Here is a 12,503-nt window from a genome sequence, read left to right on the forward strand (position 1 = left end):
GCTCGAAAGTCTGAAGAAACCTGTAGAGAGAAGACAATGAGAAGAAATTACAGTTTTAGTGGTGGGAGGAAAAGCCCAGTGGAATATTCTGAGGAAAACCAACGGAATCAGGTAGGGACTGAAAACCCAATCCACATATTGGCCCAGGTGGGATTCGAACCCGGGTCACAGCAGTGGAAGGTGAGGAAAGTTCCGCTACGCCAGCCTGACTCTCTAATAACACTCAGTGATATAACACTGTAATCAAATACCGTCGTGTCCGTGCAACAAGGTCGTATCTCCTCAAATGGGCCGTATGTGAAACGCGAGTTGCAGAATGTCAAAAGGTTGTATCTCACACTTAAGATAACCTGGATGTACACACAAAGCCAATGGACCTTGCGATGTGACCTTGTTGCACAGAGTGTATTCGCGTGAGATATGACTTTGTTGCAGAAACAAGTTACGACCTTGTTGCACTGACGCGACCATACATAATCAATAATATTATTTGATCGTTAACCCCAAATCATTCAAATTCCACTTTGCTGTGAGTTCATCCAGCAGTCAATTTCACGAAACGTAAATTATGCCATGCATAGGACAACACATTTATTGCGCAGCTACAAAATAAACTTACAATCAATTTCACGAAACATGGAGTAGCTGGGCAGTGTTATAAATAATCTAATCATCTTGGACGAGAATAATAACAGCATCTACAATGGCTGTTTGTGTGTGATTTTGTTGCATCACCTCCGCCCACCGTTTTGAAAATAATTTTGTCCGACTTTCTTCGGAATCGTGTGGCATCTCTAAATGCTCGGTCACGACTAAAATAGCAATTAATTTACTTCAAACACAAAGCTGTGAGTGTCTTGTATCAACCTCGATAAGTTGTGCAGTAACAGGTGCCATGATGATCATGATTTGTTGGTAAAATGGGTCATTTTTAGTCACTACGCCACAATTTAAGCCACATAAAATGATTGCGCAAGTTACGACAAAAGTTGTTTGCACAAGTTGCGGACTTACGCACTATGAAACTTTCGTGAAATTGACCTATCTCCGTTTGCGAGTTGGCCATGCCCCTTAGACACCCCTGTGGAATTTGTGTACGCTAACTTTTGTTTGTCTCAGATGTTGCGCGTATGCATCCGTTTGTATGTCATGTAATGGGCCAATGTTTCACAAGCTGCGTTCACGCAATTCTAACGCAATTCTACCGCGATAGGTTAGTTGTCATAACTGAAAGGTTGTGCAGCGTGGATGTTGCGCAACTTTTGCAATAAATTGTGGCGCAAGTGGACTTCTGCCATTGCAGCGTAAGTTTCGTGAAATCGCCTGCTGAGTCAACATTTTCAACAGTCTGTAACTTGCTGAGTGGCCTTATAATCCACCCATAGTGGGGAATCTTGTTAAATTTAGTGACTTTACCATCTGGACAAGGCGTTATATACCTCCATGTTCAGAAATCAATGGAAAACCCAGCAGTCATTGTTTGGGGGTGGGGGGCTTGGAATGTGGGTTCCTGTTTATGTTTGACAAACTTAATAAAGACTGCATAATAAGAACCTACACTTGAATCTTGTTCCACAGGGAGAGACAGTGAAGGAAGGTACTTTGCTTGGACGCGATAATAAGGACGGAGAGACGAAGGACACCAGCCCAAAGCGCCAACCTCCCCCTGACACAACCACTAAGAGACCTGACCCTAGCAAGAGACCACCACAGCGAACATCTTCTCTTAATCAAGCAATATCACCAGGTAAACAGAACAACTTGTGAATAAGTCATGCTCTATTATATTTATACGGTGGAACACCGCTATAATAAACATTGTTCGTAATAGCGAACGTTCCGTACAGTGATTTTAAGTTGCTGGTGCTCCGGTACCCACTTTTCACCCTGCACGCCCTGGTAGTTACTAAAAGACGACTTTGAACACATGCTGACTATTGAATTGTGTGATTACACAGTTTTTGAGTGTACTACCTACAGCAATGGGTGGCTTTCCCCATCTATTCCTTGGGGAAATAATAGCCACTTGTCACTCTTCTGTTGTCATTCAACAACAATATTCAGTCCATTTTGTACACAAAAATCGGGAGCAAAAGATGATGTGTGAACAACATAAATCCCATTGTATCTATGCTTCATGAATACATGTTTATTTCTGTTGTTGTTATTATTTACAATCTCTTCACTGTTGTTTTCAAGGCAACAAACAACAGACCCAGGAAACACTTGGCCTTCCAGAGCCAAAAATAGGCTCAGGCTCTCCTTTCAAGAACTTCTCCCTGAGGAACTTGAAGATTGGCTCCATTCTGGCATTTGCCCGTAAAATTGGACTGGAGAAAACAGCAGATGACTTACTGACAGTTGTCAAGACGATTGTTGTGAGTATGCTGGTCTAAAGCATTTATTCTTTGAGGATTGTTGAGTAAAAAAACAATTTCAATGGTTTACAATTTTTCAAAATAAATTTCAGGTAGAAGGCAAAGCTGAGCACTTTCGTATGCACTCACAATGCAAATCTGTTCAAATGTGAATTTTGTATATCTTTGCTCCTGAATTCTAATATTGACCCACTAGTTACATAGTGTAGTTACCATTGAAAAATTGTGTATTAATTAATTAATATCATAGAGCTATATTAAAATACTAGAGGGCTAACTCCTCATTCTTGCGCGCGGAGACGCTTTGAAACTATTCTGGGCGGAGACATTTTAAATTCATGTGTGTGTTTGTAGTTCAACACAATGAAATTAGATTGAATTTTAAAAGTGTACTCTAAATGCAACGCGCAAGTAGAACCTACACAAACAACTTAAACGCGTCATGGTGGTTCAAAAAACGTCACGGCAAAAAGCATCTGCAGCGGATACACGCACGCATTGCGCTGTTTGCGCAGAGCTCATTTGCTGATCGTGCGTTTTGTTTTTGGGCGTATTGGCTTCAATGACGCACTGTTATGGAATACAAACGCAGATATGCATATAGCCGTACAAAGGCTGTACAAAATTTCGAGTTTTTCATAAGTTTGTGCAAAAATATGGATGCGCCCAGCAGGCATCACTTTGTACATAAGTCAGTGCTCAAGTAATTTATCATAGTTCTATGATTTATGTAGAGAATTTTTTTCCCCCCTCATTCTTGATACTCCCAATATTGTAATCTGTTAACTTCATGACCATTATTATGGTGTTATAAATTAGCTAGGGGAAGTAAGCTTTTCATTGTTGTCTTGGATGCATTAATATTCCTCTGGTCATGTACCACTGAGCAACATTGTCTTGAAAATGGTAAGTGAAAACCTTCTTGGGACAGTTTTGGCGGGTAAAATAATAAGAGCACATCCCAGACGTAAGACAATTCCATCAAAAGTTCAAGGGACATTTAACTTTATGGAAACATGAACAAAACAGAACTCCTGTTGATTGATAGCCACAATCATTCAGGATTCATATTATCACTTTGTGGATTACCTTCTTTTTTAAGGGGGGGGGGCATCCTGCATAATTCCATGATGAGAACTTGTCAAACACAGATCTGCTTAATTTTCCTCTCATTTGCAAATTCCATGTCTTGCAGTGGAAGTACATTGAATAATTTAACAGAGTAGCACAATGTATAACATGGAATTCCCAAATCTTGCTCTCTTGTAAACCTGCAGAAACTAGTGAGTGACAAGCCGTGCGTGCTACCCGATTCTTTGTCCAATGATATGTTGAGGATTGAGCTCCAGCAGCGCGGTCTCAGTTCACAGGGAGACAGGAAGACTCTACTCCAGCGATACAAACAACCCGAAGATCGTAAGTACAAGTTGCTCGTCTGTGTGGTTTAGGTTTGTTTGTCAGCAGTGTGTGTTGTACCTGAGGCTGTTTCATAGTTTTGAGAGTGCAAAGCAAGTTTAAATGTCATTAAACATTTGCAACAAAATACACCGGAGTTGAAGGCACATGGGAACAAATTTGGTAATAGTCCGGACACAAACCAACCGATTTGATGAGAAAAAAACTTGCTCAAAGTGAAGGAAAGGCTGGTTATTCCACCTGATATGGTATCGTTCGGAAGAAACAAATTATCAAATTTGGTTTCAAGAAAAGTGTGCCTGTGGTGCTATTAAAAATATGAAAGTGCTTTTTTTGAATCGGAATCACTGGCAACAGAAACCATTTACGAGACCATAAAATAGTGCAAAGGTTTTCTATGTCTTCTCAACATGTATAGTATCTATGGAGCTTTTACTTTAACGTGTCAGGGGCCATTCAAAATGTTTGATGTTTTTGAATTTTGATTTTTTTTTTTTTTCCGAAAATGTGGGTGGGTTGGTGGGTCAAATTAATTTATTGAAATTATTGCTAATTGAAATTCACTTCTTTCAGTTAAAAAGATGGATAATAGAAAGTAAAAGATCCTTTGACTTGGCAATTCAACTCTCCGCATTCTGATTCGCCCCTTAGCCTGTACCTTATGGTATGGGTACATTAAGCATCTGGTAGCACATGTACAATGTACTGAGTATACCTTCATCAGAGCACAATATGGGGACCAGTGTAGTATAGACTCACATGTAAAGCATGCGTAAAATCAGTGGGCCGTGCAAATGGAGCAGGGTACCAGGTTCGTTTGTCTTAATACACACCACGAATGTCCGTTACTAATCGCGAAAACGAAATAAACCTACTTGTGTTCAAAACTACGTGGGCAACCTGCATGCATTATCTGCGTGCAGTGAACATGGCAGCGCCCATGGTCTGGAAAGCACGAGTTGAGAGTTAATTTTTTTCTGTCCAGAAGGACTCAAATTTCTGAATAAACTTTACGAAGAACACCTCTTCACGCCAAGACAACACTTAATTTTTGTAGAGCGAGCTATTTTTTTATAGCTCTGTTATCACCATTTAGAAATGGACTAGTTTTACGTGTTTCCAGGTGGATTCCCTACGTACGGGAATGCTAGTTGTTGGTAAGGTACCGTCTGTATTGCAGCTGAATTCCGCCGTCACTGAACGGGGCATTTGTTATGTTTCTTACTGAATTGAAAATCAAAATTGTTAGATCGAAAATTGGGGTGGGTGGGTGGGTCAAAAACATTTAAAAAAAAAAACATCAAAAATTTTGAATGGCCCCTTAGTTGTTATGTACCCTTGTCGAGATTTCGAAAAATTTTGTTGTTTAAAAAAAAAAAAAATTCACAAAATTTAAATGATCCCTAGTACCTTTTAAATGTGTTCAACATTTGCAAATGTGCAGTGCGATCACTTGCCATGATGTCATAATTTTGTGAATGTGTATGTATTGCTTTTGGTCCAAGTAATGGGCCCTTGGTAACTATGAATCATAATGATGAAGCCCCGGTGGCACTTTTGTCAAAGTTCTTAGTCACACAAGCACTTGTGCTCTAACCTTAGGCTAGGTTTACACTATGTTCCAGGCGGCCACGGCAATCACGTTTCTGGCCACCGTGGACAAAACGGTATGGACGTGAGACAACGCCGGGGGACGGGATGGGCAAACGTGACAGTCCGTGATTGCCGTGGATGCCGGGCCAGATTTTTAAACTGTCAAAAAATTTGCCACGGCAGTCACGGTGCGGATGAGAAACCTAGTAGGCCGTAGTAAAACGGGGTGAACGCAACAAAACGTGACAGTACGTGATAGGCCGTAAGAAAACTTGGAGACGGTCCGTAGTGGGACGGGAAGCATGTGCATTCCCCGGCATCTTACCGGTCCTTTCAAGTTTTGTCAAGTTTTGTCACGTTCTGCCGCGTTTAGCAGCCCCTTTCCCCCACGGCCCATCACAGATACCGTGATAGACCGTGAGAAAACTTAGCAGGACCTAAAAAAACTTGACTACGGAGAAAAAAAATTGCCAAAATCTCACGGCGCACTACGTTTTGGGCAAATGGGGCTGCCGTGACCGCCGGGAACATAGTGTAAACCTAGTCTTACATTTTGTTAACTCTTTATGCCAGGTGCTTTTACTTTAACAGTTTTACAGTAGGCCTAGAGTGCAGTGTTTATAAATGATGTGTCTCTGTAAGTGCAAGGCAAGTTGTTGCAAATTCAACACCGCGATGGAAAAAAATGTGATCGTTCCTATTTTTGTAGGCTGCCCCCTGCTACAAGTCTCCCTACCCAAGAATGTCTACTGTAAGATAGATGAAAGCTGCCTGGGCGTGGAGTGCTGTATGAACGTCAAACTCTTCATGGTATCTCTGGCCTTCAAGGCATTCATGCGCTTTGATCCTTGCGAGTTTCAGTTTGTACTCGGTGTCAACTCTTGGAACTACACCATTCAGATCCTGGATGCCGAATTTGGTAAGTCTATACTTTTGTTCAGTGTAAAGTTACGAACTCCTGATTTTTATGCATTCGAAATTCGGAAAAATGTGACTTTTTTAAGGTTAAGAAAAACTGCGAAAGAAAAGCTGATTTTGGAATTAAGTTATTAACAAACACTATTGTTTACTCCCCAGGCAAAGAATGGGACGTGCCAGTGCCCTTTGACATTCCATTTTTGGATGATATGGAGCTGCATCTTAGGTAGTAACCTTTTATCTTTTAATTCTAATTTTAAAGTTGTCAAGTTGAACAAAGAAATTGTGCAGAGCGGGACAGGGTTTGAACCTGCACCCTCCGGATTATCGTTTTGGCACTCTATCAACTGAGCTATCCAGCCATATGTTGGTACATGTAATTCCCCAATTCAGAGTTGTAACAAGTCGATGAATTTTGTGACTCGAGTCGAGTCGAGTCATTTTAAAGAAGTGACTTCTTTCGAGTTGTGTCATTTTAAATAAGTGACTCGAGTCGAGTCGAGTCATTAGGTCAAAAGGTCGAGTCGAGTCGAGTCGAGTCAAATATTTAGCTCGAGTCAATTCGAGTCACGAATATTTGAACACTTTACCAAAATTTATAAAAGGAGGCCATAAGTTTAGCCAGCGTTCGAATCCAAGAGCTTTATAAAAAATCGCCCAAGACCAATGATGAAACAGCGAATTAGAAAATGTGTTTAAAAATCTGGTTACTGGGTAGTATTTTGTGCGTTCTAGAACCATGAGGTGAGAGTCTGTGACACGTTGTATATTTGTACATGACTGCTATTCGCAAAGCGAAGTGAGCATAAATTTTGCACCATAAGCCATTGCAAATACTTTTCGCAAAGTTCTGCTTTTATTTTTGGGACTCGAGTCTTATTAATATTAGCCTTCGCTTGAGTCGAGTCTTCTGATGAGGGACTCGAGTCGAGTCGAGTCATTTGCTCGCAGTGACTCGAGTCTAGTCATTTACCCTTAGGGACTCAAGTCGAGTCGAGTCACCAAAAATTGTGACTCAAGTCGGACTCGAGTTGAGTCATTGACTCGAGTCATTACAACTCTGCCCCAATTTGTCAACGTTTTTGTGCAGTAGTCAAATGTGTCAGAAGCCATTAACCCATAGGTTTAAACCCTGCTCCAATCAATTTCATTGTTCAACTTTAAAATCATTATTTTCCCTTTTGTTTTAATTTTTGTAAAATGCTGCTGGTGTTGGCAGTATTGTCTATATCATCTTTGTGAGCCTTATAAAGGTTTCTTTGCCATATCTTTTGTTGTCTCTTATTGCAGTATAAGGACCATATTGTGAGAAATTTGAAGAATTGTTTGGAAACATTTATGTCCGTTCTCCATGAATTTCATATAAAAGGATGCGATCAAAGTGCCAATATGCATTAAGGTTCATTTTATAATATCATGAACAGATAATACAAGTGCAAGACATTTGAGACCTGACTGAAAGAAGACTTTTGAATTTGAAAACTTTATACAACTTCATATAACTGTATAGAAAGACAAAGTACACATATTTAGACTTTGTGCATAAATGTAAAGTGTCAATTTCGGAAACGCAATCCCGGGAAAACTGTGTGTGAAGTGGAGGAGAGAATTTCTGGTTGATTCTTCAACAAAGAGGGTCGCACTTCAAAGTGTTGTCTTTGCAAAATCTTTTTAAACTTTATTAGAACTCCCAAACTACTCCCAAATATCCTTTGCGACCGCCAAACGCCAACTGACTAACTTCTTTTTAAGAACAAAAAGTAAACCTTGAACTTTATTTGAATTCCTTTCCAAAAGATTATTCTCACAGCTGTTCACATGCCATGCATAATTATAGTTACTTTTCACATCACGATGAGATTTGAAGGTTTGCATGGTGGCAAGATACTAAGACAAGATAAATTTGCGGTAGCACCATGTGAATAAATCTCTTTTTGTGAGTATGTGTGAGAACCACACATCGGTTCTTTTTAGAACCACACATACTCACAAGAGATTTGTTCACATGGTGCTACCGCAAACTTATCTTGTCTTTTCACATCACTACAAAACACCATCTATTATTTACAATAGATGGCGTTTTGTGACCACTTTGGAGAGCTTCATGGTGGGGGGGGGGGGGGGGGGGGGCTACTGGGGTCACGTCACATGGCGTGTACGTACTGGTTTGTGCGCATTTGGCGCAGAGTGTGCACAACTAAGTTTATTCTGAATGTGCACAAACCTATAGCATCTTGGCATGAGTATCAGGCATCGTCAGTGTGCATTCCAATATCCCTGCCATTGGTCACATCCAACCCTCCCTTTGCAACCTCTGAGGCGGTACCTGTGCACAGAGTTCACCAGACAATACACAGGTGTACAATTCTGATTGTTATATCATGTGCTTGGATACTGTCATTTCATCGGTCTAGAACGGCCACATGTCTGGTTTATAAAAACGCATGTCACACACTCGGGGTGATATCGCACTGCATTCTTTTTGCGCATTGCATGCGCGTGTGGAAGCTGCCGGCGCGGTAGCTTTGCGCAATGAGGACTGCAACATCAAGCGCTCAGTCTCATGTCCGGCAGGACATCAAAACCTTCAGTTTTCAAAGGTACCCTAACATCGCTGTGATTTAATTTATTTCTCACAGTAAGTTACAACCATTTATCTTTTTTTTTTTTAGGTATTATGCCGTTTTTAACACCCTCGGGACGCATAGCACTACCTATGTGCCCCTTGGGTGTTAAAAATGTCATATCCCACATCACAGCAGTCAATTGTTAAATATGTCCATTGTATATTGCGGCCTATCTATCACCCCACAGGTACGGCATTGAGAAGAGCAGGACTCGGCTACTGGTCAGCATGTCTGTTGGTTTCTGCCCAGCGACTGGTGATGCAGATTGTTTGCCATTTATCCAAGTGTTGAAGGATTCTGCTATTGCTTTACCTATCTGTCATCCCAATGGAACCATCACATGGCCAAACAGTAAGCATGAAAATTACAACCAAACAATATTGTTGCAATCAAATCATCATTGTAATTGTCCTAAAAAGTCTGCAAAAATTATGGTTAAAATGTAAGGGGTTGATATGCTGATTGTTGATGATGCAAGCAAAAATCCTGTTTAAAAGGCTGAAAATAAATTGAAGGGACTGATTCTGCACAAAGAGAAGAAGTTACATGTTCATATATATTGATTCATATTAAAAACTAACTATACACTGTTTTTAAAAATCTATACATTAATTTGCGAATTCCTAAAATAGTTCTGATGTGTCTGTCGCTTCAGATTTTTTTTCAAAAACTAAAAATAGAAAAAAAAACATACAAGCAAATGACAGTGCCAAAACCAAAACTCATTAACCCTAACCTCCACAAATCCCATCAAAATCCATCCCTCCCATTTTGGTGGATTTTTGTGGACTTGGTCCTGCAGGCCTGGTTTGACTTACTGTTGATGGAGTTTGATGGATTGGGCCTGGAGGCCTTAAGCAAAGCATGCATTTGGAAGCAGTGTGGATTTTGGCAGACTTGGTCCAGTACTTAGTAAAAGACAGTAGGGAGTTATGGTAAACCCTTCTGCTATTTAAGCAGTCATGGACAGTGAAAATTCACTTCCACATTCGCTAGTCACCAGCAGTCAAATCATATGTCAAGCAAGCACTGTGACTAGTCAAACTGGGTCAACAGACAAAGCAGGCAAGTTTATGGTTATAGCTGTATTATCACTCTCCTGGAGTCAATGCATAGCTGTATTAAGTTACTTACGCAGTCCAAGGCAGTCAATCCTGCTTTATGTGAGCTGGGAATTCTGAAGGGTTGAAAACAGTCACTTGATTGATTTTAAATGCAAAGACAACTTGGCACAGAATGTGTGTTTGCATAGGATGGTGAAAATAAACAAAAATAAAGAAAACAAGAACTGAAAACTAGAACCCTGAAATAGACCATAGTTCGAAAAAAATCTTGTCTGATTTTAGTTGACCTGGAGGAGTATTTCTCCCGCGCTGCCTTGAAGAATCTACTCAAGGAGACGGGTGAGGAGCTACTGAAGGCAGGCACTGAGGCTGCATTGAAGTTTGTCCTGGAAGAGCTGGGCATACCCAAGGTAAGCTCAGACATAGTATGTAAATTGTTTTCTTTTTGCTGAAAGAACACTTACCTTCTTGTGATCCGTGGACAGAACTTTAAAACGGTAATTGTGTTCAAAACCCGGTAACTTAAAAACTACATGAGTGATTTGAATGATTCTTGTACTAAAAGAAAGCTTATTATTTGGGCTTTCATATCCTAGATTTTGAAAGTGCTACATGCAGAACTTCATTAAAAAAAGTGGTCCTGTCACTTGGGTTTCCTTTTTTGACTCGTCCTGTTGTTGTCTGTTGTGATATACAGCCTGTCCCCCCAAAAAATGCTGCAAGCAGAAACGGGCTCTGTGTCCTTGGAATATTGAAAAATGTTTCATGATGCTTATATAATGTTAAACCTGGGATATTCAGCTTTCAAATGCTATTTGTTTTATCAATGTTGGGGTTTGCCAAACCAGAGATATGGTCCGTTGAACACAAACACTCAAAAATCAATTTGTGCCTCTTTCCGTAAGTTGATCTATAAACAGCAGTATTGCCAGTATTATACACATGTATGATCGTGTAGAAAAACAATTAGTAACATTTGAATAGGTGAAGTAACGCTTTTGTTATTCCTGTTATAATGTTCTTTTCATTATTTGTAACACACTCTCCAAATCATCATAATAAAATATATCTTCTGGAATTGCAAACTTCAATTGAAGGTGGATTTGAACTGGTGCCATGTCTTGTCATGTAATTATTAGGCCTAACAACTGAACAATGTAGAAAGTGGCACAAATGGATTTTTGAGTGTTTGTGTTCAACGGACCATATCTCTGGTTTGGCAAAAGCAAAATTGATAAATATCCCAGGTTTAACATATCCCAGGTTTAACATTATATAAGCATCATGAAATATTTTTCAATATTCCAAGGACACAGAGCCCGTTTCTGCTTGCAGCATTTTTTTGGGACAAGCTGTAGTCCATAGGTTTTGTACCAACATCGGAAGCATATTCTTCAGGCGCCATTTGCACCCCTGGTGTGTAAAACTTAACATTGACTACATCAAAGCAGACATAATTGTATACTGTCTGTGGAGTTTGTTGTGGCCTGTTCAAAAATCAAGTTACTTTATACCAGTCTGTGTTTGGAGTCTTGTTATTTCAGTTTCTTTGTTTTGGAGTGTCATCATTGAATAAACCACAAGAAACATTTGTTCAAAGTGCGTTTGAAGTCTCCCCTGCTTGATCAATTTCTTTAAAGCCCTAGTCCATCATTTGCAGCTATCCCAAAAGTAACTTGCGTAATTATTGTTGAAAAACATACTTGGTTGAAAGAGAGTAAGGAGACTAAACTCCCTGTGAAATTATTCTTTCTGGCAAGCTGTCAGGCCCAATTCAAAACATGATTCAGCAACTTTTGATTTGAAATCAAGATCCTAGAATGTTGTTTTTCTCGAAATATACAGCTGAAGCTGAGCTGAAACTTCATCAGGTTAGTTGTTCAGCACCCTTCTTTAGATTTTGAGCACTTTTGTTGCTTCAAATGAGCAAAATACACAAATTACAAATGATGGACTTATACCTTTAAATTATTAATTCAGATTAACCTTTTATTGTTGCAAGTTGTACAAGTTACACCCATCATTATCCCTCCTAAGGAATTATTGGATGGTAAAGAGCCATGCCCAACGCCCACCAGTTTGAGTAAGATGCAGCTGATAGCCACACTGGAGGAGAGGCAACTTGCTACCAATGGAACGAGGATGGAGATGGAAGCCAGGCTATCGCAGGATGATAGAAGTAAGTAGAATAACTCAAGGAAGGCTGCATACAAATCTTGTCGCTACGGCTGCAGCTGCACAAGTGTCTATGGGAAATGGCTTCGGCCACTCTAAGAGACCATTATCATTTTGCGGCCATCTTGATTTTTTTTCATTCAAATCAACGTAACCAAAGCGAGGCTGGAAGGTAAGATAGTCTGGTTCCTTTTTGCACAAAAAACCATCATTCAGTACTGTTATTGGATACAGGGAACATGACTGAAATGGTGGCAACATGATAAAGGTCTATATTTTGGTCTATTTCAGAAAGTTATCAATCAGTTGTTAGGAACACCAGATGCTGTTTG

At 40.0% G+C, this 12,503-nt stretch overlaps 1 protein-coding gene across 1 annotated transcript in view; it reads left to right on the top strand.

The window, feature by feature from the left end:
- Window positions 1-12,503, top strand: part of LOC119729250 — a 191,710-nt gene that overhangs the window by 46,771 nt on the left and 132,436 nt on the right. Inside the window, exons 27-34 of the mRNA XM_038201843.1 lie at window positions 1,579-1,747; window positions 2,200-2,378; window positions 3,656-3,794; window positions 6,097-6,306; window positions 6,465-6,531; window positions 9,120-9,283; window positions 10,279-10,406; window positions 12,034-12,175. Coding sequence (XP_038057771.1) covers window positions 1,579-1,747; window positions 2,200-2,378; window positions 3,656-3,794; window positions 6,097-6,306; window positions 6,465-6,531; window positions 9,120-9,283; window positions 10,279-10,406; window positions 12,034-12,175 — 1,198 coding nt within the window. The remainder of the gene's footprint in view (window positions 1-1,578; window positions 1,748-2,199; window positions 2,379-3,655; window positions 3,795-6,096; window positions 6,307-6,464; window positions 6,532-9,119; window positions 9,284-10,278; window positions 10,407-12,033; window positions 12,176-12,503) is intronic.

The sequence above is a fragment of the Patiria miniata genome, unplaced genomic scaffold (genome assembly GCF_015706575.1).
Source record: "Patiria miniata isolate m_02_andy unplaced genomic scaffold, ASM1570657v1 HiC_scaffold_1, whole genome shotgun sequence".
NCBI classification, from domain to species: Eukaryota; Metazoa; Echinodermata; class Asteroidea; order Valvatida; family Asterinidae; genus Patiria; species Patiria miniata.